The 25323-nt window shown below is 36.1% G+C and overlaps 1 protein-coding gene across 1 annotated transcript in view; it reads right to left on the reverse strand.

The window, feature by feature from the left end:
* The window catches only part of eys (EGF-like photoreceptor maintenance factor), a 341768-nt gene that overhangs the window by 258694 nt on the left and 57751 nt on the right, over window positions 1–25323 (reverse strand). Inside the window, exons 14-20 of the mRNA XM_088934016.1 lie at window positions 15589–15702; window positions 13367–13489; window positions 9613–9723; window positions 6063–6185; window positions 5618–5731; window positions 3707–3820; window positions 3135–3248 (exon numbers count right to left, since the gene is read on the reverse strand). Coding sequence (XP_088790142.1) covers window positions 3135–3248; window positions 3707–3820; window positions 5618–5731; window positions 6063–6185; window positions 9613–9723; window positions 13367–13489; window positions 15589–15702 — 813 coding nt within the window. The remainder of the gene's footprint in view (window positions 1–3134; window positions 3249–3706; window positions 3821–5617; window positions 5732–6062; window positions 6186–9612; window positions 9724–13366; window positions 13490–15588; window positions 15703–25323) is intronic.

A 25323-nucleotide genomic window follows, 5' to 3' on the forward strand; every position in this document is an offset into this window, starting at 1 on the left:
TGAAAGTGGGCTGCTTATATCTGAACACAAATAAGGCAGACAGACTCTCTCACTTAATTTGTCAGAAGTGACATGTACAATTGGAGGAGAAAGCACCATGATGTACAGTACTGACATCCCAATGATGGGCTCAGGTGCGTAACTTCTTTCGGAAAAAAACTGGGTCTTTTGCTTTCAAATAATTGAATAGTACAGTTTAAACTTTACTCCTGTTTCTATTTAAAACACACAGCAGAAGCTACCCAAAAATCTGATATTCTACCTTGTCATTTTATTGATTTTAAGCAATATTCTCTTAACATACAGTACATGTACTGTATAGATATTAGATGAAAGTGAAAAGTAGCACAGCCTCACAAGACTACAAAACAAAACTGCCTAGATAATCTTCTGCGTTTCAAGTATGAAAAGTCAAGGTTTGCATCAGACACATGTTTTTCCATTATTAGGGCTCAGCAAGGCACAGTTAAATAACATTAGTGAAATATGTGTACAGTATGTACAGTATACACTATACAGTATATACTGTATACTGTATATATCTTAAAAAGAAACACATTTATCTTGGATTGGTTTTTAGATCAAGTAGTTTCTCTTTTTAAGAGTTAGAAACTAAAATAAATACCCTTACAGGTTAGCCTGTGAAAGAGCAAATAACTGCAATGAGCAAAGGGTATGAATATTACAGTAATTAGTTCTTATCTAACCATAGTGCTTCCTGACATATGGAATTGTCTTAAAAAAAGATTTTTGCCTATTTGTGCAAATAAATTCAAAGGTGGCAGCAAAGGACAGCTGCCTTCCTATTACTAAGGCCCTTCAGTGTGACACAGCCAACTTGGACCAATGGTACATGTTATATTATACATCTCCATGTCATCATCATACTGATGACTCTTTGACCTGATACAGTATGTGCAAACAAACAGAATGAAAAGTTGCAAGATATTAGTAACCCATAACTTTGTGACTGGATGAGAGATATTAATATTAATATTTAAGAACTGAAATCTCTAAACCTGAAATACAACATTAATCTGATGACATCAACATCTTTGCCCAACGTTGTCATTTCCTCTAAAATACAATATAAATACTGTAAGCAATAGGGTGACCAGATAGGTTTTTCATTGATCGTATCACTGCCTTAAAAAAAATGTGACGTTTTCTTTACAATGTCTTGACATTTTCAATAGAACATTTTCAAGTATGGTAACATAAACCAGACCCCTATAGCCAAACTTTGATACTTAAGGCTTATACAATAGCTACTTTGAACTGTATTACAATTTGTAAAATGTTACAAATGTTAATCAACCTAGTTAATTTTAATATAATATAAATTTATTGTAGAAAATAAAATCATGTTACAAATTATATTATGTGTATTTGATGATTTCAATGCTTTGAAAATGTAGCCATTTTCAAACTGGTAACCACAAAAATGTATTTTGGGTTCTAAGGGCTACAGTCAAAAGCAACATCTATTTAAAAAAGTGATAAATCTAATACATTCACAAGTGAGGAACACACACAGTTTGTTAATAAATACACTGTTCCAAAATCACTACAGGCAAAGGGCTTTCAGCCAAACAATATAAAATAAAACAATCAATCAACATGCAGAAATAAAAAAGATCCATTTTTAAAATGCGTGCATGGACTGCAAAGAAGGTCATATCAAAAGCATGCACAGAAACACCTCATACCTCTGATAATTTCTGGAGAAAGAAAAAAGAAAAGCAGAAACAATGTCAAAAAATGCATGTACAGTGCCACCCAAAGAATCAGAACAGCAGTCTCAAAACTGGTATTTCTACATTATGGTCAAGAAATTCGTATTTCTGAACGTGAAATTAGTAAGAATGATAACTACAATATAAAAATCTTTATGCATACATTTGACTATGTTAGCACATAAACATACAGTACATTCTGTTCAACTAAGTGATATCAAGTGACCAATAAAGTGATGTTAACCATATCACTGATATCCATATCAAGTGATATCATTGAAATTTCAATCTCTTAAAATCAGTATTTTGTTGCATATTTTTTTCGAGGCAATAACCGCATGAGGTCCTCAAGTCTCACATGAAATGGGTTGGTATTCATTTGCTTTTTATTACAATACGAATTACAGTAAGAGTTTGTGTTACAGCATACAGTATATTATGGTGCTGACATAAAGACAAGGACAATGTACTGTACATCACAAAATATATCACACATTTAGACATTGTTCACATTAAAATTTTGTATACTTGGACACTGCTTTGTGGGTAAACATCGAAGGGCTTCTTTTGAAGGAAAGAATCCACCAATTGTAGTGAGAGGCGTTCACAGCTCTAGAGCCAGACCTTAGCATTCTGTCCTAACGCAATCAGAAAAGTAATTTCTGGACAAAAAGGATGTGAAGTGTGGAGATGCAACATAAAAATTGGTAAAAAAAAAAGATGGCAATTTATATGCCAGAAGGCTCATGCTACAGACATGATGGGAGAAGCAAACGGTGGACTCTGCTCTGGAAGGTTGTGGGTTCAAATCCTACAGTAGGTGGAGTCCTGTTGTACTCTGCAGTGAGCTACTTCACTCAAATAGGTACACATGTGAACTGGTTTGGATAAAAGCATGAACCAAATAAAGTATTAATTAAAATTAAGTTGCTCCATGGCTGTTTTATAAATTGGTTGGTTTTCAGCACTGAGACCAGAAGCGAGGGATTAAATGGTTTTAGGTAGAGTTACACAACCTTCACATCAGATATGCTACATTTTTTAACCTTTTTAATTATTTATGCAAATCTGCAACAAGGTACATTGGATCCATCTCATATGACTAATTCATATTGGCTTTATTTAAAATGTTTATAGTATTTCAAATACAATTATTTGCTTAAACATACATACTTTACAAACATGCCCTTAAGGCCTGGCCTAATTTTCTTTCTGTAATGTGAGATGGCTGGACGAATTAGATGCAATTTTGACAATTAGTGCTCAGTGGTCATCGCTATACTGGAAAATGAAGATCTAGTAATGTTTTTGAAACAGTGGAATGAGTTCAGACAGGTGAAAGAAATGCTTTCTGAAGTTAATTAACTTTGCTTTTCCAACTCCCTCAGTGTTCATTACCTTTAAATGGAGCCACACATTGGCAGAAGTAATTACCAGGCTGGTCAATGCAAGTGGCACCGTTCTTGCAGGGAGAAGAAGCGCACTCGTCTATGTCAGTTTCACAATGTGCACCTTTAATAAAAGGAAGAAATATACAAAGGGTAAGTAAGACAAGCAGTTGGCAGCTTATAATTATTTTCCCCCATAACACAGGGAAAAATGGAGATTAAATTACTTAGAAAAGAACCCCTCATAAATTACATCTGAGAAACATTTGTTTTACCACACCACGGGCCTTAACAACTTCTTGAAGATTCTTGAAGCACACACTAATCTTCCCTTGGGGTGGCAGCATTCAAGCCAGTTGGGATGTGCGTGGTGCAATTTATCTCCAGAGATTTGCTTAGAGACTAAGTCAATGCTCTATTTCTCAAAAAATTCAAAATGGTACAACGAGTAAAAGGAGATAAAGAGGAATGAGAAAGAATAACAAGGGAATTATCTGATACCTGTCTAATGTGTGTCGAGTCATTTACCTGGAAGGGAGTTTAAAAAACAAAAAAACAGTATCTCTTCTTCACACTACTCACCAGTGAAGCCTGGTAGGCAACTGCATTCGTACCCATTGATAAGGTCAGTACACGTTGCATTATGGAGACAAGGCAATGATTGACACTCATTTGTGTTGATCTCACAAGAGCTGCCTGTGGTCCAGAAAACAAAGAAGAGGAGATGTAATCTAAATTCTCAAGTCATCCAATTTTGATCAAAAGTGCTTTATGCATTTAAGTAAAAATAGCTTTCCAGCTGTGATCACCATAACCATTAGCCCTAGTCATCTAGGCTAAAAGTAAAATTAGTATGTTCTGTGGTATTAGTGAAGTAGGTACTAAAAGTTAAAGGTGACCGAAGTGTGGCTGACACTAAGCTGATTTCTATAGTTTTTCTATAAAGGAAGACAGTTTCTTTATCAATTTATACTAGTATGAATGAAAAAAGGAAAATGACATTGAAATATAATGGAATTCATACAGTATGACATAAAGGGAGATCTTCCTTCTGTTCTTGATAAGCCAGTAAGTGAACTCTCTCAGAATGAAAAATGAAAACTGGCACAGTCATAAAGGTTACATCTCTGCAGAGGAAATAATTCATTAACCAACAGATAAGGGTATTACCATAGGTAATTACAAACACAATGTAGAAATTGGCTTGTGCAAATCTACTGCATGGAATATGATTTCTTCAGCTACATCTAAATGCAAGATCATTTCTTTTAATGACAACAAGTAACACACAACAATAAAACTTTTAAAATATATTCTTAATTATTTAAAATGAGAGAGTGACTTTGACCATCTCTACATGTCCACAAATGTATCTACAAATACACAAATGTATCTACAAAAAAGGCACACTTATTTATTTAATCTAAATTGTTAATGTTAAACTACTATTTAAGCCTCGTAACTCTCCAATACATCTGAGCAATTAACAATTTATTTTTCAGCTTCTCAAAAATAAAAGCCTGGGCATTATACATTATGGCACGTTCAATTTAACCGTATTCAGAAAATATGAGTCAACTCCCTGTGATATTAATATGGCCAGGTCTATTAAAACTGCCAAGATGCATCTCTCTCTCTATTTCACTAAACAAAATGACTTGAGGCATGTGTTGCTCTAAAATTTAATACAAAAATAATGTCCTGAAGGTTATCATTTAACATGGTTAAGTTCTGCACTCTTCAGTCAGACTGGGACAATTAATGTGTCAGTCCGATAATAGAGAACAATAAAAGTGAAAGTTTTTATAGTAATTTGTGTACTTAATAAGCGATGTAAAGGAGTAAGCACAGATATACTGTATGAAAAAAAAACTACCTTTGTTTTAACTTGTCAGATTGAAGGCTAATGTCTGACTGTGATGTGGCAGCAGTGCTGTCACTGAAATTGTCACTTTGCATTGAAGGCAGGTGCTAAAAATGCCTGCGCTATTGATAGAACTAAAGCTCAAGGAGGTGAGATCAACACTTAGGGGATGTGTTGTTAAATTCTACTGGTGGAATTCTACTTGTGACTACATTTGGCTTGTCGCACCTTAAAACATCAGACCAAGAATGGGTCAGAACTGCCCAACAGCAGTTTTAAATGTGAAAAAAAAACACTATGTAAAACATCAATGTGGTTTTGTGAGAGTAATGGAAGTTATAAAACCTTCTCAATTCTCTCCACCCTAAGCATGTTCTATAGCTGCATCCATTTTAACTTCATTACAAATAAATTCGGTTTGAAAATGCACACTAATTCGACAACTTTTAAGGACTTGTTCCCAATGTATATTTTTCAACAACATTACACAACTGTTCTACGTGGATTAATATGTTACCACATTCCAAGAAATAGGCACAATGCAATATTTCTGCAGCACTAATGTATTTTTTGGTGTTCTATAATTGATTTATGACACATAACAGTTTTGGTCATTTCTGTTTATTTACCTTCAATTCCAGCAGGGCACAGACAGCTAAAGGCATCCAGCTCATCAAAGCAAGTGCCACCATTCTGGCAGGGGTCACTCCGGCACTCATCTACTTCAATCTCACAGTTATTGCCTGGAAATAGGGAAAAAGCTCACTTCATTAAGAATCTGCTACACGTTGACTCACCAGTGCAACCAACAAGAAAAATCAAATTAGGTGGCTAAATGATGTGCGAGAAGATCTCTCTGCTTTGGTCAAATGAATGTCAAAGGGCATGGTCACAACGGGGAAGACCAAGGGCATAATGAAAACAGCTTTAATATTCACTGAGTAAATAAATGCTTTACACAGCTCGGCTATGTCAAAGGCATGATCTTAGTCACTAAGGGGCAGGGAAAACAAATCTGTCCTTCAGAATCAAAATCAGTGGAAAATTCCTCGGAAATTTGGTTGGTTAACGTACCTATAAATCCAGGAGCACAGAAGCACTCATAGGAACCCAGGGCATCTCTGCAAATACTCAGCGCTCCACAAGGCCTCTCCTGACAGTTGTCAATGTTTACCTCACAGAAATTGCCAGTCAACCCTGAGGGAGTAAACATACAACAGGAAGTGAGCACCACATGGAAGTAACCACGGGCCTTGTGATTCGTTTTGAACAGAATTCCGAACTAAAGGGTTTCTAATAAAAATGTATATTATAATTTAATTTTCTTTTTTTTGCACAGTGCCAGTACACAGCCATGATAAAATTCTTCCTCAACGGGTTTCTGGCATCTTAATAAAATTAGCCAAGAAGTTTGATTATAAGATAGATCACTTTATTAGCCCTATACAATTTCTTGCATTAGGAATTTGTCTTTTCACATACCCCAGCTTGCTCTCCATGAGACACACAGGCACACAGACAGGGAGAGAGAAGCTGGGGTCATAGCACAGGGTCAGCCCTTTATACCGCGCCCATGGAGCAGTTGGGGTTAAGGGCCTTGCCCAGGGGCCCAACAGAGTAGGATTCCTCTGCCAGCCACAGGATTTGAACCGGCAACCTTCCAGCCACAGGTACAGACCCTGAGCCACAGAGCCACCAGACCACCCTTTTTTATTTTTATCTTTTAATGCACGGAGTGTACCCCTACCTTTACCAGAAATCAATATTGTGAGTTTGCCTATGTTTTATCAAAATTATCAAACTTTATACGTCAATACTTATCCAATTATTACTTGTTTGTTAAAACTTCACTGCTACTGAACATCTTAATGATTCAATGTAGATCAATGCTGCTTCCATGTAATTTAAATATGAACTAGATTACAGAGCTAGATTCATTTCTCAAATTAAATTCTTTATTTTGTCCATTTCTGCCTGTGTGAGACACTTTCCAGGTAAGCAGTGGCACAGGAATCCCACAGGAACGTCCTCACACATTGATCCATAATGACACAGTCCTTCCACACAATGACTTATTGGAATTTCACAAAGCTGTCCAATATGTCCAGCCTGGCAGATGCATTTACAATCATTCACGAGATCTTCACAGCGGAGGCTTCTTCCAGGATCACAAGGGTTTGATATGCATTCATTCACCTCAACAGAACAGTCATCACCTTCAAACCCTAAAGTATATGATTTTTAATTACTATTTAGTGTACTTAAGTATACCCATGGAATCTGAAATGTAACAGACTCCTCCAGTTCTGTCGTTTCTTGACAGACCTTCAGCGGCTGATGAGTTGGAGTTTATGTAATCATTGGTAATTGGATCAAGTTGAGAGCTGAATTTCAAACTTTAAACCTGTAAAAATGTGATTAAAATTATTTGCAGTATTTCTTGCAGCAATTGACTATAGCTTATGTTTTCTAGAATAAATCACATTTGTACAATAATTAGATCTTTACAGGATTTGAGATTTAAGCAATAACCTCAAACCAAAGCTTAAGTGTCAAATTGATTAAATCATGTAGAAATTATTCCTGCAGTACCGGGCGGATGAAAAACATTTGAGTTGTTATTGATGTTGTTGATATATTAGAGTTATGATTAATGGTTCTGTTGGAATTTGAATACATAGCTTAGTAATTTTATCCTTGTTTTAGGAGAAAAGTTGACATTTTTTAAAGAGCCTTTGATTCAATCTCTGCCTTGTGCATCTTCATTTGGTTGGTGTTTTACCCAGCTCTCATTTGCAATTCATGTTTACTGTATTACACACATTCATTAGAAGACATCTAATTTTTTAAATATTAAAAAAAACCCAATGTTTGTTATTCTACATAGGTATTTTGGTTTTAAAATTAAAGGTTCTCTTCATTTCTCAGAAAAGGGCCTTCATTTGGAAAAAAAATGACAGCTGCAGGAGCATTAAATAAAACATTTTATTAGATTAAGCTATTAAAGACAGAAGAGTTGCTGACTGATGCTAAGGAAAAAAGTCATACTGTGTTACCAAGAAAGCCCAATTTACAGAATTTTCATAACAGTTGACAAATTCTTTATTTTGATATTTTACAATAGTTAATTAAAAAAGCAGAAAATGCACAGAACCCAAATAAACTGATTAATATACTCCACCCACATGACAAAGCCACTGTTGGGAAGTGAGCATTTTTCAAGCTATAATGAGCCATGTATTCGAAGAAGGGAGATTTTAATAGGACTAAGTAATTAAGGATTCTGCCAAAGCAGCCTTATATCCAAGGGAAGTATACAGAATGAATGAGTATATATTCCTTATATATATTTCTAGATCTATTTTATTACATTTTAATATATCAATAAAATAAATTGTAATGCTTTTTGCCAGAAAATAAAATTGCATAAAACTACTACTACTACTACTACTACTACTACTACTACTACTACTACTACTACTACTAATTATAATATGGCAACCACTTCCAAATAACAAGACAGATCAGGCTTTTTTATAAATCATATATACTGTAAAGACAAGTTTATATACCCTGGGTACACTTTGAAACCTGGAGTGCTATCTGTGTGAAGTTGGAATGTTTGCCCCATGTTCACATGGGTCTTCCTTTGGGGAAACTGACTCTAGTGTGAGCCTGCGATGGACGGGTGTTCTGTCCTGGGTGCTTGCTGAGGCTCAGGCTGCCCCATGGCCCAGAACTGGATGAAACAATTAGAAAAGGAATGGATGGAAATTGGAAACCAGAACACTCAGAGGAAGTCTTCTGAACACAGGGAGAACATACAAACAAAGCAGACAGCACCGCAGGAATGAAACCTATGGCCTCAGGAGCACCAATGCTCACCACTGCTTCATTATGCCGTCCAGCTGAAGTTTATATTTAATGCAGTTTATACTTGATCAATTCTTCACTCTTGCATGGGGCTTGCACTTTCTCTAACATCCTCTTTTTCTGATGTCGCTTGCTTTTTCCTTTGCTCACTGGAGAATCTTTGACCTTTCAGTCCTCTGTAATAATTATTTTTTAAATTTGGAATCGCTTGTTATTTTTGTTATTGACATCAGATTTGGAATAGCCAATTGTGTGTTTTTCACATCTCATGTCACTGCTGTGAACCCTGCAAAGATACATATAATGTAGGGCAGAATGACGAATTGTAGGCACAAGCCAGTACCCTGCCTATCAAAACTGCATTTTTGCAAGCATGCAGGAGGCTGCAAGGGCTACTGTGTTGCTGAGAGCTGAAATAACCCTGGTAGGCTTATCCCACCCAATCCATGGCAGCACTATGACAATTTTGAACCACAGTCTAGGTAATCCTGGTCATGGTCAGCTAGTGACGTGACCCATGCTTAAACCTGTGAGACCCACCATCCACCAAATTTGCAAGGACTGATTCCTGAGATAGCATTTACAATTTGAACAAACTGTACTTTAAACCTTCACCACATCTACATCTCACCCCATCTCTGAGAAGATTCCCCACTGATCTCCACATTCAGATAATATGTGCAATGTGACAATAAGAAGAAAAGTGTAAAAGCATGACAAACTAGAATTGCCTTCATTTTTAATACATTACCAGGTGCACAGACACAACGATACTCCCCAATCAGATTGTAGCAAGTGCCACCATTTCTGCATGGGTCAGCCTCAGACTCACATTCATTAATATCAGTAGAGCAGTTTTTGTCTGGAAAAAAAGAATAAATTATTGCACAAATTATTTACTTTTTAGTTATTGAATGTCCCGCAAATGTCCTGTGTCTTAAAATAACACAATGGTTGTCTTTATCTGTTATCTGTTAATCAATTGATTAATTGAGTAAATTGACTAATTAAAATAATTTCAAGAATTCTAAATTTGTCTCAGATCACAGATATTTAAACTTGTAAAACTCTTCCCTTCTCATACAGTATATGCAGTATTAAAGTGAAAAATCTTCTGTAAAGTTATCTACTGCCAACATCACATTCCTACAGCGACCCACTTCCTGAATTGCTAGGTCTTATGGGTTACAGCCATGCTGATGGAACTGCATGGTTTTCAACTGGGCCTGCCAAGCTTCAGTTGTCTTAGAAAGAAATTGGAAAACATTACCTTTGGTCTTGACCTAAAAACATTATATTACACAGATTTTTAACCTGCAATTATTGCAGGAAAATTGAAAGTGTCAAAACTGCAGTGTGATCCCTCCTGGTCCAGTAAAGTCAAAGCAATGGGTCATGCGGAGCTCTTGTGAAGCAGAGATTAGATCAGGAGTGGATGACAGCAGTGAAGCACTCAGCACTGCCTTCCTTCCCCTGTCGTCTACTATGCTCAACCCCTCAATCTATTTTCCCTCTCATGATTATATGTCAATCCATTGTCACATAAGGGCTTCTTTACATAGCATTTAAAACTCTGGATTAAAGTTTCTTTTGTGTCAAAGCATCACCTCTAAACGATTATCTCAAATGAGAAATACACTATTTCTAAAAATGTAATTAGAATTCTTACTTACTCAGCATCACTGTATCTATAATCCTTTCACTTTGATCACTGTGTTTTAATTTCTTTTTTCTCCTTAATAATCCTGGATTGATGCTGTCTAGTGTCACCTTCTCTTCCCTTGACATTATTTCCCCTATTCCATCCCATAGGTCTTTAATCTACTCCCATCTCCTCTCTGCAGGATAGGAACCTGCTGCACATCAGGCTAGAAAAACTGCTTTTGCATATGAACCTTTATGTCATCTCTTGATTTATTTCACCGATGAAATTAAATCCTGTCTTTTCCTGAATTAGGCAAGCAAGTTGGTAACATTCACTAAAACAAAGCAAAATGACTGCATTTACATTTTTGCATGGCAATACAAAACAATAAAGGGGAAAGTCTGACTGCAGTAAAGCAGATTTTTTACAGATGATTAGAGAATTTGTCTTTATTATACAGTCTACATCATGAATAAAATATACTGCACATGGCATGAAATAAGTATGTTTGTAGTAAAAAATAATCTGAATGCAAACAATTGAGATACAAAATAAGACTGAGTAACATCAGAGAACCATGAATCAAGTCTGGGCAGGTAAAAAACTCTTTGCCACTGTCTTGCCACTAACACCATCAGCCTAAGCTGAATTTCAAAACAAAGGTAGAGAACTATATAATGCCTGTAGAAAGCCACATTGTTATGCTTTTAAACATAATGTTAACTCAAGCATTAAACAAACAAAGTTCAGAATCCATGTAATCTCATCATACAACATACTGTACAGCAATATTAATTTCTGTTATTATGTAAAGAAATGTCTTCATTCAACTAATTTGAACTCTGTATCTAAGTTTAACCAGTTTAAGCACTGAGATTTAAACTAAAGTATTTAAGTTGGCCAACAAACATCTTGAGCAGATCAACAGGTGAGGTGAAGTATCTTTTATATGATATACTGTATGGGCTGACCTGCACTGATGAATAACTGCAGGATGCAAGAGCAATAGGAGCTTGCTACACAGCTGCCAGAATCAATGAGTGGCTGTATATTAAAATAAATGAGCAAAACATATGATATTGCAACAAACTGCACTGTCTTGTTTGAGCTCCAGTTGTTCTTAGCAGTTTGCTCCTAATTAATTATGTTATTGCGATTAACTACACATCAATAACAGGACCACAGAGAATGTAGAGCATTCCTACAGAGCAGCATAGGAACATGGAGGACCTGATGTACAAAAAATGGACAGAGACAGTATAAACATACCTGAATTTGCAGCTGTGTCAAAATGGAAAGGTAACGTTTTTTATGTGCTAAGTCTTAATGAAAGAGCTTCAAAAACTTAAAATATTTTTCAACACTTAAGGAAGTCCAATATTCTAGTATTGTTCAGCAGCACGTCTATGGGAAGCCAGAAGTGTGGTGATATACACAATTTATTAAATCACAGCAGATAAAACTACTTGACATCTGAGCTTTGTGTTTGAAATTAATAATGAGAAATATGAATATTGTCAGTCCACCAGACATGGCCTGGCTGTATTTTAGGCTGTTAATGTCCCTAATGAGTTTAATAATATTTGTACATTGTTTTATCAAGTTCTTTATGAACTTACCATTGTACAATTTATGCATGAAGTGGTCCAGGAAAACAGATGTAGGCTAATCACTGTGAAAATTCCTTAATTTGCTGTTTCCACAAATGTAATTTATTAATTACCAATACAAAAATTGAAAAATCAATTGGTAGCACCTTATGCTACTCAATCCTGGCATTTTCATTTTCATCTGGTCTGTATGAACATGGATAGATTTACTTTGATCAGTTACTTTTGCAAATATGTGGCAAGTGTAACTGCAATAAAACATGATATAATATAGCCTGAATGTTCAAATATTCAGTAGTTCTGAGACTGTTTCCCTATTGCAGTTATAGCATCCAAATAAGAGTTTCCTCACAAAGTTTCCTTTAAAGAGTTTGCTGAGAGTATCAAATAAATACTCAGTCTAAGCAGTCTCAACTGTGGAATCAGTTAGATAGTTTTGTGTATATACATAAGGGTGTGGTGGCTTACTTGATGAAGACAATAAGCAGATGTTAGGATAGTGAGATGGTCTTACATGTATCTGCCCTCCTGTTGTAGAACGTCTATTCATCTGGATGTCTGTTTTTTGTGTTGTATTTTGTAGAAAAAGCTAGGATCCCCACCCGGACCTTTAAATCAGTAGTCAATACAAGTCTTAGAGGACTGGTGTGTCCATGTGTTTTCTAGGTCTATTTAAGCACCAGCATCTGACAAGCAGGGCGAGTCTGTTTAGGTGGTTCAGTTAAGCCAACAATGAGCTGATTCAGGTTGTTATAAACCCAACTCTCTGTAGACACACCAGTGTTCCAGGATCTGTGCTTTGCATCAACAAAAGAGCTCAGAAGGTGTAAAAGTCCTGAACCACTTTATCAGAGTCAGGGGCCTTCCACACTAGCAAAGTCAATTGTTGCATTATTGTGTAAAAAATGATGTACCCGAAGGGAACAAGACAATAACTAAAATTCAAAGGCATCGAGTATAGTAATTTTAACAATAAAAATTGAAACCCAGTACATAGATAAAACTTGATTTTCCATATCATGTTCAATCTCAACACTTCACATTTCTGTATTTTAAGAGGAAAAGGAGATAGGTTACTACATATCTGGAAGAACAAATTCATATCCAGTGAGCTTTCTGCTAAGGTACTGTAAGGTTAACTGATTTTTGCAAAAAAAAACATGACTTGAAAATTATGCTGTAGCCCAGGAAGGTCTTTTTTCTTGCAGCAATACATTAAGCAGAATCTTAAAAGGAATTGTTCAGCTTACCAGTAAAACCCGGAGGACATGCACACTCATAGTCACCCACCAGGTCAGTACATGTAGAGTTGTTTGTGCAAAATCCATAGTCACATTCATTAAAATTAATCTCACAGTTCAGGCCCTCAAAGCCTAGGGTAAGACAAAGCATTTGATCAACAACCATAAATAACTTGAATCAATATTCTTCAATTGCTGCATTTAATATACATGCAAAAATAATTTAAGAAAAGAAAAAAAGTCACTTAGAAAATATTTTTTTTATATTTTTTAACAGTATACTTTTGATCATGTCACCCACACAAATTCAGGTTGCTTGATGATTTCTGAAACCATGTTGACATAATTTATCTCGGAATACATGTTTTGGAGGACATACATCAAGAACAGAACACTTTGATCAAAACTATAGGTCAACATCCAAGTATCCTCTATTTCAGAAGAAATAAATGTTTTACATTTTGCCTGATTACTGCCTTTTGTCAGACCATTAAACTTGGGTTATTTTAGCACATTCTAACTTTAAAAGATAAAAGGTTAATGCCTTGAAGTGAAGGAGAGTGCTCTGCTCCAATTTCTGACATTTTATGCTCCTATAAATGTATTCCACTGCATGGTCACGCTACAAAATGACTATCATTAGTGCTGTCACAGGCCACGACTGCAGGAAGCCCATGACTAATGCTAAGCTATCAGCACCATCGGTGCAAGGCACATTCTCATCATTCCTCAAACTGACCATAGAACCAATTTCCACTGCTCCCTATGTCATAAAAATCTACAATTATCCTGACTTCATTAATAATGTATAACAGCTCGCATTTGCAATCAGACTTTAATCAGAAGTATGTCTCGCAGGTAGGGCACCAGCTAAGCCATGGAATTATTAGCAAAAACGGTAAGATTTATTTTCCTGACTTGATGACACAAACTTCTTCTACAGTAATTTATGGCAACTTTCATACTGTAGTCTTTTTACTATATTAACAGTTTCAAAGCAGAAACACTGAGTAATGTAACCAGACCCAATCAAGTGGGTGGATAGTCTTCTGAGAAGGACACAAGGCCTCAGAATTAAAGATTTAAATTTCTTTCATCATCACAGCTAGACAGCAATTTCATGTTCAAACACATAGAACAGCATCTTTTCAAGTAGGGATATATTTTACATTCAAAATTAACTAGCCCCTATGTTTTCCAATTGAAGAATGATTGGTAATTTTATGTGATTATAATATTTTAACATTTTTCATTTTTGCTTTTAAAAAAGTACTTAATGTACAGTATATTATCCATCACACACAACATCACTTCATTATGTAAAGTTCTAGTTACTAGATAATTACATAACAATGGACTGATTATCTTACAGGAAATATCGATTAATTTGCAGAACAACTACAGAAAGGATAAAAAGATTGTGGTTTATGACTTGAAGTCTTGGAATGATTCTCTTCACCAAAGCAGGGGCATGTCAGAATTACACAAGTATCATGAATGAGGCAAGGCTTATTGAAATTAATTTGTCTTTTTCATTTTGACTTATCTTCCGTCTTACTTAAATAACCACACAAGCTCAGCATTCATGAAGATGGTGGCAGCGTGATGGGCACAAGTGTTAGACTGATGTAACTGGACTAGTCAGGGCCAGAGAGGCTGGGAAGCAGTCTGAGGTCCTTGAAAAGGGCAGGTAATGTGATTGTTGTTTTCCTTGGGAGAGACCCTGGAGAGCAGGAGTGTGGTGCTCTGAGAGAGGGCTGCCCCAGGCCTGGCGCCTGCGCAGGGAGGAACAGTGATTCATTGCTGCCCCTGCAGTGAGAAGCACTAGCAAGAGAGTCATATCCCTGCATCATTTTCTCAAACCTTATGACAATAACAATAGATCTAAAATGGATTTTCTGCATGGGTGTAAACTGTTAAGTCATTTTAAAACCATAAATGTGAGAAGTTACTTAGTTGAAAGTAAAACAGTTCTATTTGTTACACACACTTATTCCTGGTTTTAAAACTGTTCAGTGAAGCTTTTAACACACAGAAAAGAGCTCTTAGATGATCCACATTCACTTCTATAAGCATTACAAACATATTGAACTTCCTAACACAGCTTTAAGACAGAAACCCAAGAACATTTATTTAATGTGCTCCTTAGAAAATATGCAGGAATAATGTAAACAGCAGATTGGTACTCTAATGTTTCAAGTTCAGCTGTCTGGTGAAAAAACTGAACTTACCTTCAGGGCAAAAACAAAAGTATCTGCTGACATCATCCAAACACACAGCACCATTCTGACAGGGCTCGGAGTCACACTCATTTACATTTATCTCACAGAAATGCCCAATGAAACCTGCAGAAGAACAGCATAATTAATGTAGTTCCTTTGGTGTGTGTAATCCCTCAGCCAATTAGGATTTGTATGACTTTGTTTTCCCTACTCAATATCTACTTTACAAAGCTGTTATTGATTTAGAGCTCACTTGGCGCATGTATATGTAACCCACTGGATCATGGCGTTTTATAAAGGCACTCATTGTTTTACCAATTTACAATAATGCACTGGCCCAATTTGTGAAGAACATAGACATGATTTAAAGGATTTGTAAAAAAAGTTACATAAAATATTAATATGCAAAATACATTGTTACATTTGATATATTTTAGTTTAATCAATCATATTAACATTCAGTATTTCCTACATTCTGGACTACAGTATAGCACCAGGTCACTTTTTGATATTGTATATTTAATGGGGGAAAAATACAAAACTGTAAAGGACTGACAACTACAATCTCCTATTTGTTGCTTTCACTTTAAAACCCAGATAGTAAATTGCAAATAAACAAATAAATGTCTCCATTTTTCTGTATCCAAATGTATTTGATTAAATTTCATTTCGTGCAATTTCAGTTCAGTATCCTTAAAATACTAGAAAATGTTTTCCTTTAATATTAATAATTTATTAGAGAAAAGAATGCCATGACTTTGATGAAAGATAAATCCTTGCCTCTCAACATAGACCTGCTTTTCTTGATAGACTGTTTGGCTAAAGAAGAATGACATAAAATGAACATAAGGTCCCCACTGATAAACGAAGAGGCTTTTAAAATTGCTGACCTGCCATTGTCAAGATGCAGTGCTGTATAAGCAGGTTTTTTCATCATTCATGCCCAAGACATATTAACATATTGCACATTATGATGCATAAGAAAGGAAACACCTTGGTCTAATGGATATAATCAAGTATTGTAAACACAGATATGGAACAAAATCAAGGAAAATGTGAAGAATAATACAGATCAAGGTGTTGTGATATTTTGACAGTAACAAACTTTCAAAATGAAAATTTTACCAACATACTAACAGGTACGATCTCCCACAGCACCAAAAAACAGTATTTCTAACCAATCTCTAAAGACCAGGCCAGTTGAAAAGTAAAATACGTTGCAATAAAGGCAATGAAGAACCTCCCATAAACAGAGAAGTACTATACTGTAAATATACTGTACAGTTTGATGAAGTCAGAGAGGATTTTACAAAACAACAACAAAAGCCAAGTATATCACAATATAATATTACTTCCCAAGCTATGTTACACTCATTAAAATCATTGCAAGATAGTTTTCTGAAACAAATCTACCTGTTAATGTTTAATATTTAATAATGTTTCTTTTTACCACAATTAAGATTCAAAATGATTTGAGGTTGATTCTCTTTGTCTGTTAATATGGGACTAGATGTTTTGTTCCCAATTCATGACTTGTCAAGACTGTCCTTATTCAGTTGCCAGTTGCCATTACAATGCAGTGTAATATAACAAGATGTTCTCTATTACTTTTTGCAATGATCCCAGGCTATGTACACATTTTCTGTTCTGCTTTGCATTGCCTAAGCAACCCAAAGCTACAATTTCCTCTACAAAGGAAAAACCAAGTGACAAAAGCCACTAATTTCAGTGATTCAGCAGTTAATGAACAGACATCAAACAGAACTGCAGCTGCACCCAACAAACATAATAATCACGCTTTAATCTGGATGAAGCAGTATTTTTTGCTTTTATATGAAATCAGAGACTGCAAAACAAGTGCACAATCTTTGTCAAGCTGGCAGAGAACTCTAGAGTTTATTTCAATATGTAATTATTTTTCTCATTTCTAAGTAGAAATAAATAAACATGAAATTTGATCATCCCTATTTTTCAGGATAAGAGCAGTGAAAAAACAAATCTAGTCAGCATGTCAGCTCTGGATCGGGGGGAACAGTATAGTTTCATACAGTATTTTCAGCATGAAAGACGTTATGAGGATAGATTGTTGCAGAAAAGGCATAAAGGATAATTAGATTAATGCTTATTTCAAAAAGCTGTCTTAGTATTTTGAAAGGCTATCTTGTATTGAAGACATTAAGCTTAGTAAATATAGTTAAAACAAATTGTATAGGCATTCCACTGCAGGGATCCAAAATATCACTTATGATAAAATTGCCCCATATTGAAAATAAGTAAGATAATTGCTCTTTATTTCCTAAAACTTGAAAATCCTGAAAAGTGGATGAACTCATTGTTGCCTGAAATAAATTAAATTTTAAATTGGATAAAAAAAGTAGAGGTTGATTACCTGCACAATAATACAAAAAATATACAGTATATTGCTTTCTTTGTCTTTCACAGCAGCCATGTCTCTGGCTTCATGCTCTTAAGTGCCATTACAGGTCAAAAGTCATGAATAAATGCCTTTTTCTAGCACAACACATATGATTTCTTGTACGTATTATATCTTATCCCTACCCTCCAAGGTGTCAAAACAGTTTTGCATTTTACCTTAAGAGTGGTGAAAGATCACAAACAAGGGCATTTCCTCATAAAGTACATATGGATTCCAATATACAGTATAGTCCATTATAACTATGAACTTATCTGCACTCTATAAGGAGTTATAAGAAGATTTTGCATGTGTCCTTTAGGAAACATTATAAATCACAGGAAAGATAATTTCCTGCTAGACCACTTTAGGGTTCCTATTTGTGTTGCATATAAAGCAAGGCCCTGTCTGTGATCATTATACAGTTCTAAGCTACAGTGCTGACCAGATTTATTCATACCCCCTGATGAAATAGAACTGAATAGAAAGAATTACAAATTTGACCATACGGTATTGCCTTGATTAAAATATATATATATATTATACTGTTATTATATCATAATAACACTGCAGAACAAAGTCACATTAGTCATAAATAATTAAGTGCATAAAACACAAGAGACACTTTTATTCACATGCCTGTAGTCAGTAATTTGTAAATCCCCTTTTGGCACAGATCACACTACCCCTGTAGTGTAACATGACATTCTGGCACTTCTGACAGAGGATTTTAACCACTGCTCTATACAGAATTGCCTAGCTTATTCAAAATTCTACAACTGCTATACTGTACTGTATGTTACAGAGTGTGCAAAGGTATGCATAGTAAACACACACTGTATGAAATGTGATTGACTCATGACTCCCATATTTTTAATGTGACCAATCAACTAGAAAAGTGTCAAGTGACGTGGCATAACAAGAGCTTTGATATTTCATCCTCTGCAGCTGAAGCAGCCTGTATAGCTCACCAGTCATCAGCCTGCATCATTTGCCATGAACATGCTGCCTCTTCAGTCTCAAATGGCACTGCATTCCAGTCGAAGACTTCGCTCTGCAATACTGCTCCTCAGACCTTCGTCCTGCAGTGCTGCCTCTTCTATCTTCACCCTGTCTGGCAGATCCAAGCCCTTCTCTGAAATCCTGGCCCCTCTTTTCCATCACTCCTTGACTTCAGTCCAGTGGAACCCTTTTTTGTTTCCTTCCAGCGCTCTCAGGCTCTGACTTGGAGCTCTGCCCACAGCTGTCCCCCCAAGGCTCCGGAAACTGAGAGGGTTTCAGGTGGTGGGCATGAGCGTGAGCCTCAGCAGATGTCCCCTCCATTTGGTCCAAAGAGTTTCTGGGTATCTGCTGCCGGCCGCACCCAAGCGCTTCCATTGGAAGAGATGGAGAGATGTTTCCTGGGAGACTGAACAGGCCTGTCCTGGCCTCTGGAAGAGACTCCCCCCCATTAAAGGGCATGTTTCTTGAATTGGCCAGATCCGAGCCCTCCAACTGGACCATCGTGCTGGAGTTTCCTACCTGGCCCACCTTGCTCAGACCCCTCCAGTCAGTGAAGACTTTAGGCAAACCACAGCTGTGGTCTCTGGCTGCTCATCTTTGTCCAGCACCTTGGTCAGTCACTCCGCTGGCTGGCACCCCAGACTTATTCCAGTGGGCTGCCTGCTGGACCAGTGTGACCACCTTTCACTAAGAGGTCAGCAGTGCAAATCTGCTTCCAAGCTAAGAGAGAAACACCCTGACAGCCTGTGTTCAGCCATGTTTCAACAAGCCCCTGATAATTTTAAAATTGTTAAACATTTTAATTAACCAGAAAAAAATGTTCCCAAACAATATTTTTTGAAGACAGGCAGCAGGTATTACAAGGTTAAGATTCTTTCGTTTTTGGGCTACTCAATGTTTATGCACAGGGGATTACTGCATACTTAATCTATGAACAGTATTAACAATATTAATGTTTGCTCTATCATTAACCTTAAACAATGTGCTTTAATATTCTTACACTGCTGTTAGAAACAAGGCTTCTGGACCACAAGCGTCTCAGAAGGCTTATGTTTCTCATTTTTGACTTCGTTTACTTTTCATTTTAATACTGCTTATTATTATATCCATCAATCATTCGTTAGCACTGAATATAAGGCTTGGAAAACAATGTATAAAATTGTATTAGCACTGCATGAGTACCTTGTACAGTATGTTTTCCTTTTGAAACAAATACTGTTGAATGACCCGCAGTTTCTCTCAATCCAAGTCCCACAATTCCAATTTACTGATTCCCAGTCACAATCGGCTAATCACGGAGCCTTGACTTGTAAAGCAAATTTCTGGATTAACCTGTGCTCCTTCACGTTCATGTGATTAAAAATATAAAAATATTTTAAAAATTAAATTAAGGTTTAATTGAAGATAATATTGACAATAAGACAAATGTAATAATTTCCCAACCATCAATTCATAACACCCTCTCACAACTGGCAGCCCACTGAAACTCAGTAGGTGAGAGCCTGGCCCACTGACAGCTGATGTATGGAGAGTGTACTGGTGCACTGTGGCTGCCATTGTATCATCCAGGTGGGGCTGAACACTGGTGGTGGTGGAGGAGAGTTCCCATTACTTGTACTTTGAGTGAAGTGAAAAGCACTATATACAGTAAGTGTAAGCAATTAATCAATTCCTCTAGCCATTATCAAAAACTATGGCTAACTGATTGATATACTGTAGTTCTTGAATTTTTTTCTCCTCCTTTCCAAATTTTCTTTTGGTGACTACTGATTCGTTAAACCCTGAAGCCATAATAACAAAAAGCAATAAGCATATGTTACTTTTGCATGACACTAACAACAGAATTTAAACTATGGCATTTGCTATTCTGGTACACCACAGTGTGCAGGACACCTCTGGTTTAAAGTGAATGTTAACATTGGTTTAATCAATGAAACAGTTGAAAAAGCATAGTGTATCTATTGATCTCACTCATTAGGGCTTCTGTGGCTTCTGATGAAGTAATTAGACATATAGTCAACAAGAAAAAAAAACTGATTCCCCAGTGCAGTCTAAAAAAACAAGTCTTGAATGCAATGATATAAATATCCTCTATCATACAGAAACAGATAAAAGTAAGCTACTGTACGTGCTACCTATTTAAATACCATGTGCAAAAAATATCAAGTATTTTCATTGATGCAGTGCCATAGTGCTTAACATCTACATGTATTAAAATATACATTTTAAATGCCAATAGCTTTAATTAGTGCCTTCCTGCTCTGTCTCTAGGGATATGAAAAGCAACCTCTGTGTGTCAAGATTGACTGCTCTTTTCTCTGTCCAAAATGGAAAAATACAGCTGCCCCTAAGTGGAGGAAAGGCTGCACTCTGCATGGTCATTCAGGCATCCAGCTGGAGAGCACTGCAAGAGAAGGATCTGCTTCCACTTCACACCGACAGTCAACTTTCCACAGACGTGTCTGCATTGCTACGCTCGACCCTAGACAGAATCCAGACAGCAGTCCCGTTGCACAGCCAGAATCTGAAACTGTGATCCCCAAGCGTATTCTAGTGCAGAATGCTGATGAGCAAACACATTCAAAATTTGCAGTTTTTAAAAACAAAATAAAAATTCCCATCCCTGTCAAACTAGATCTTCCTTGACGTGTGTTTCATTCGGTTTTTGCTAAACACAAGTTTATTATCTCTGTTACTATGGTTAGTAACTGAATGTGCCAATTTTGACATTCAGAAAGTTGCATGAGGAAATGTTTTTATTTTCAATATTGGTGGAATATGCACAATATTAATAGAGTGTTTTGCAGGCTACAAAAAGCTAGTCCTCTGTATTATTAACCTATTCTAATAGTAACATTGATGAGAAATGATAATTAATGCCTTGGGAAGGAGAGTAGGTAAGCATTAACTACATTTTCTACCTGACTTAAACACTACATGTAGTTTATTATAAGTAGGTCACCATGAAATGTAAAAGATGATAAAGAGGTGATTTGATAGGTTTCACAGCATACATATTTAACAGATTTCAAATTGCTTATTTTCTTGGCCCATAAATCCTCATGCATACGTAACTGACATTGCACATTTTTTGAAGGTTTGGATTCTGAGATCATATTCAATGCAAGTAAAATAACAATAAACTCCTACAGGTACAGGTAGAATGGCTCTGTTAAAAGTCATTTTTATGGGAGGACACATAGAAAGCAATAGGAGGACAAGTCAGTGTAAAGCACTAATGAAAGAGAATATATAAACAATATGACTGAAAGCCATTTCATACTTTGCAATTTGCCCTTGAGATCCAAAGAGGAGAAGGGAGCTCACCATAGGCTGATTTCATTTACATAAAAAATCAGTGACAATCCTTCAATCTGACATGTGTCAAGTGGAAGTGCAGTAATAAAGTAGTTGTAATTGATAAGGTTACTTGATCTACAAAATGCACTAGAAAAGGAAATGAGATTTTAGTTTTGCACTCTTTAGGGTCATTTTAATATTTAGTAACTCTAGTAATAAGGAATCAAACAGTCCATATTAAGACTGTTCTGTTTTTACAAAGGACAGTTTTACATATTGAGCATTACTGTCCTGAGAAGTATTTTATATTTTATGTGTGCACACAGGTTTTGCTGCCTTTTTTATCCAGTGATCTGGACAAAGGTCCATAGGTGGTGGAGATAGAACCATCTTTCACTGTTCATGAAGACTTTATACACAAAAGGCAGAAGTAGTAGCTGTAAAACAAAATCTATCATACAAACTGTACATACTGTATATATACAGTATTTATAAGACCAGACCTATATTGTATATATACAGTACAAGAAATCTCAGCTATTTAACAGCTTAAAATTGTAAATAAGTATGATTCACCTATCAGCAACCTCTGCTCCACCTCTCCAGTGAACAACAGAGTCACACACCATTATGTATGTGTGGTACAATTAGTGCATGCAGGGAATTGTACTACTGCAATCATCTGTAGCAGCAGGTGTATCAGCAGACAAAATCCTTATATTGCTACATCTGTTCATTTTTCAAATATCGGTCAAGTCTGAGAGTGTTCAAGAAAATCATGACATATATTAAACATTATATTAAAACATTTGGTTTGTAAAAACATATTCCTTATCATCAGTTTTAAAGGTGAGACAATTAATCAAAAGTAAACACTCTATAAAGGTACTGTACACCTGTTTTTTATTATAAAGTTGAATGGCAAAGAAGGTTATAATAAGACAATTCCTCTATGTATAACTGATTAGCACAAGGAACAATGTAGAAAAAAAAAATCAAGACGAACTTTAGAATTAATGTCATAATGTTATGATGTCTAAAACAGTTATTCTTTTATTAAGTAGATTTTAGACTTATTACTATCCTTTAATTTGAACTGAAAATAACAACAAACTGCAGCCCTCAGTGACAACAGAATTTTCTGGCTTAAAAATGACATTGCCAAATTCACAAAACTTACATGTGACATGATTTACATGAGCATGTCTGACAAAAAGACCTGCTGGATTGGGTTTCTCCAAGACAGGGTTGTACGACATACGGTATATATACAGTTAAGATCTGTTACAGTTTATAACTTAACATATTCATTCAACACAGTGTTGAAAGTACACATACAATTTCCTGGTGCAAGAAATAAGATCAAACTGACTCTTGGCTGGGTCAATAACCCTAGTTTTACATGTTCAAAAAGGGACCCTGGCCAAACAGGATAAGCTGTTAGAGAAGACCAATGGTTAGAATTTTAGAAGAAATGGAAAAGGATGTAGGTTAAAGATCACACTAGGGCTGAGGAGTTAATGTACAGTACATAGGTTCTCTACACCACACTAAACAGTAAGAAGGATCTGCCACCTGCATTCCACACACTGAAAGTAATTAGCCCCCTTAGTAAAATCCAACCCATTCTTCCTTGTGACTAGGATATTTACTATGAATGTTTAACTATCACATCTGATGCAATGCAGTCACCAACTTACATAGGGGTAACATTCCTGAACCTCCTACATAAACAAACTGTATGTTAGATGTTTATATTGCAAATATAGACAAGAATAAGTATGAACATAAGTATTGTTTTTCATAGGGGGCTGATATCTTGTGTAGCAATATAAGTCTGTTTTTCAGAGTTCTACTTGTTGTCCATTAATTGTACTGAAGAGTCAGTTCACTTTTTTAAAGAAAACTATACAAAGTGAGGTAGTCATTATTTAAGAATAATCCTCTTTGAGACACTGTATACCTAATGACTGTGTATGTAATGCATAGCTCTGTGTAACATTACAATACAGATTGTGACAGTGGCTGGTGTTTGTCTGCGGGACTCAAGTCACCTCCCATAACCACACATGGTTTTACTTTCTCCACACACAGCTATATCAGTAGCAGTGGGAAGCACCTCCTCCCAGTCATTCTTGTTTGGCCAGTCATGCTTTCACCTTCTTCCTTTCTACCAGCACGTCAACATGGAAATGACCAAGGATAGATGCTGCTCCATCCATCCCCTCCAACCCCCTGCTGTTGGACCTCTTCCAAGGGCTACATCTTTTACTGTCTCGCATGAGACCTGGTTTCTCACTGTCATGCCTGACAGCAAGGGTCTGACTCCCTGAGCTGACCAGGATCACTCACTAGCTAGTCAGCTCACAGCTGACACCAACGCCCTCATTCTTACTGGGTATTTGATTTAATTACAATTTTGTTCTGTCCGAGTGTATATATGGTATTATTACACATCATACATTTTTAAAAAATCTGTAACTGAAAATGAAAATTATTAAATACAATACTGGAATGATTGTCATGTTTAACAGCACATACCTTAATGTATGACAGGTAGTGCTTAGAGGTGTGTATCTTTGTGTTTGATCTCCTATCCACAAAATTAAAAGTTTTCCATTTCCTTCATAAAATTTCCTCTGCTTAGTTCTAATAATTGATTTTAGGAGGGCAAATCCCTTAGAATGTGCCGCTCTTCGATTCTTGTCTTCCGCAATGATATTAGAATATTTACTAAATCCATTTTGTTTCTTGAGTAATCATTTTATACTGCTTCTTCACTGTGCCTGTATGACTTTGCACATCAGATTTGTACTTGCTAGCCATGGTTACAGTAAATTTACAAAATAAATAAAATACCCGAGCTACAAAGAACTCACCATCAAGCACAATATAGGATGTGTGTGCTCTCCCATCCGTGCTACTACGCTACGCAACAGTAGGTGGATCTGAGTTCTGCACACTATGTAAATATTTATACATGATTTTTTTAATGGGGTTGCTACGTAAGAACAAGTATACACAAGTTG

The sequence above is a fragment of the Atractosteus spatula genome, chromosome 15, assembly GCF_055471065.1.
Source record: "Atractosteus spatula isolate fAtrSpa1 chromosome 15, fAtrSpa1.hap1, whole genome shotgun sequence".
NCBI lineage: Eukaryota > Metazoa > Chordata > Actinopteri > Semionotiformes > Lepisosteidae > Atractosteus > Atractosteus spatula.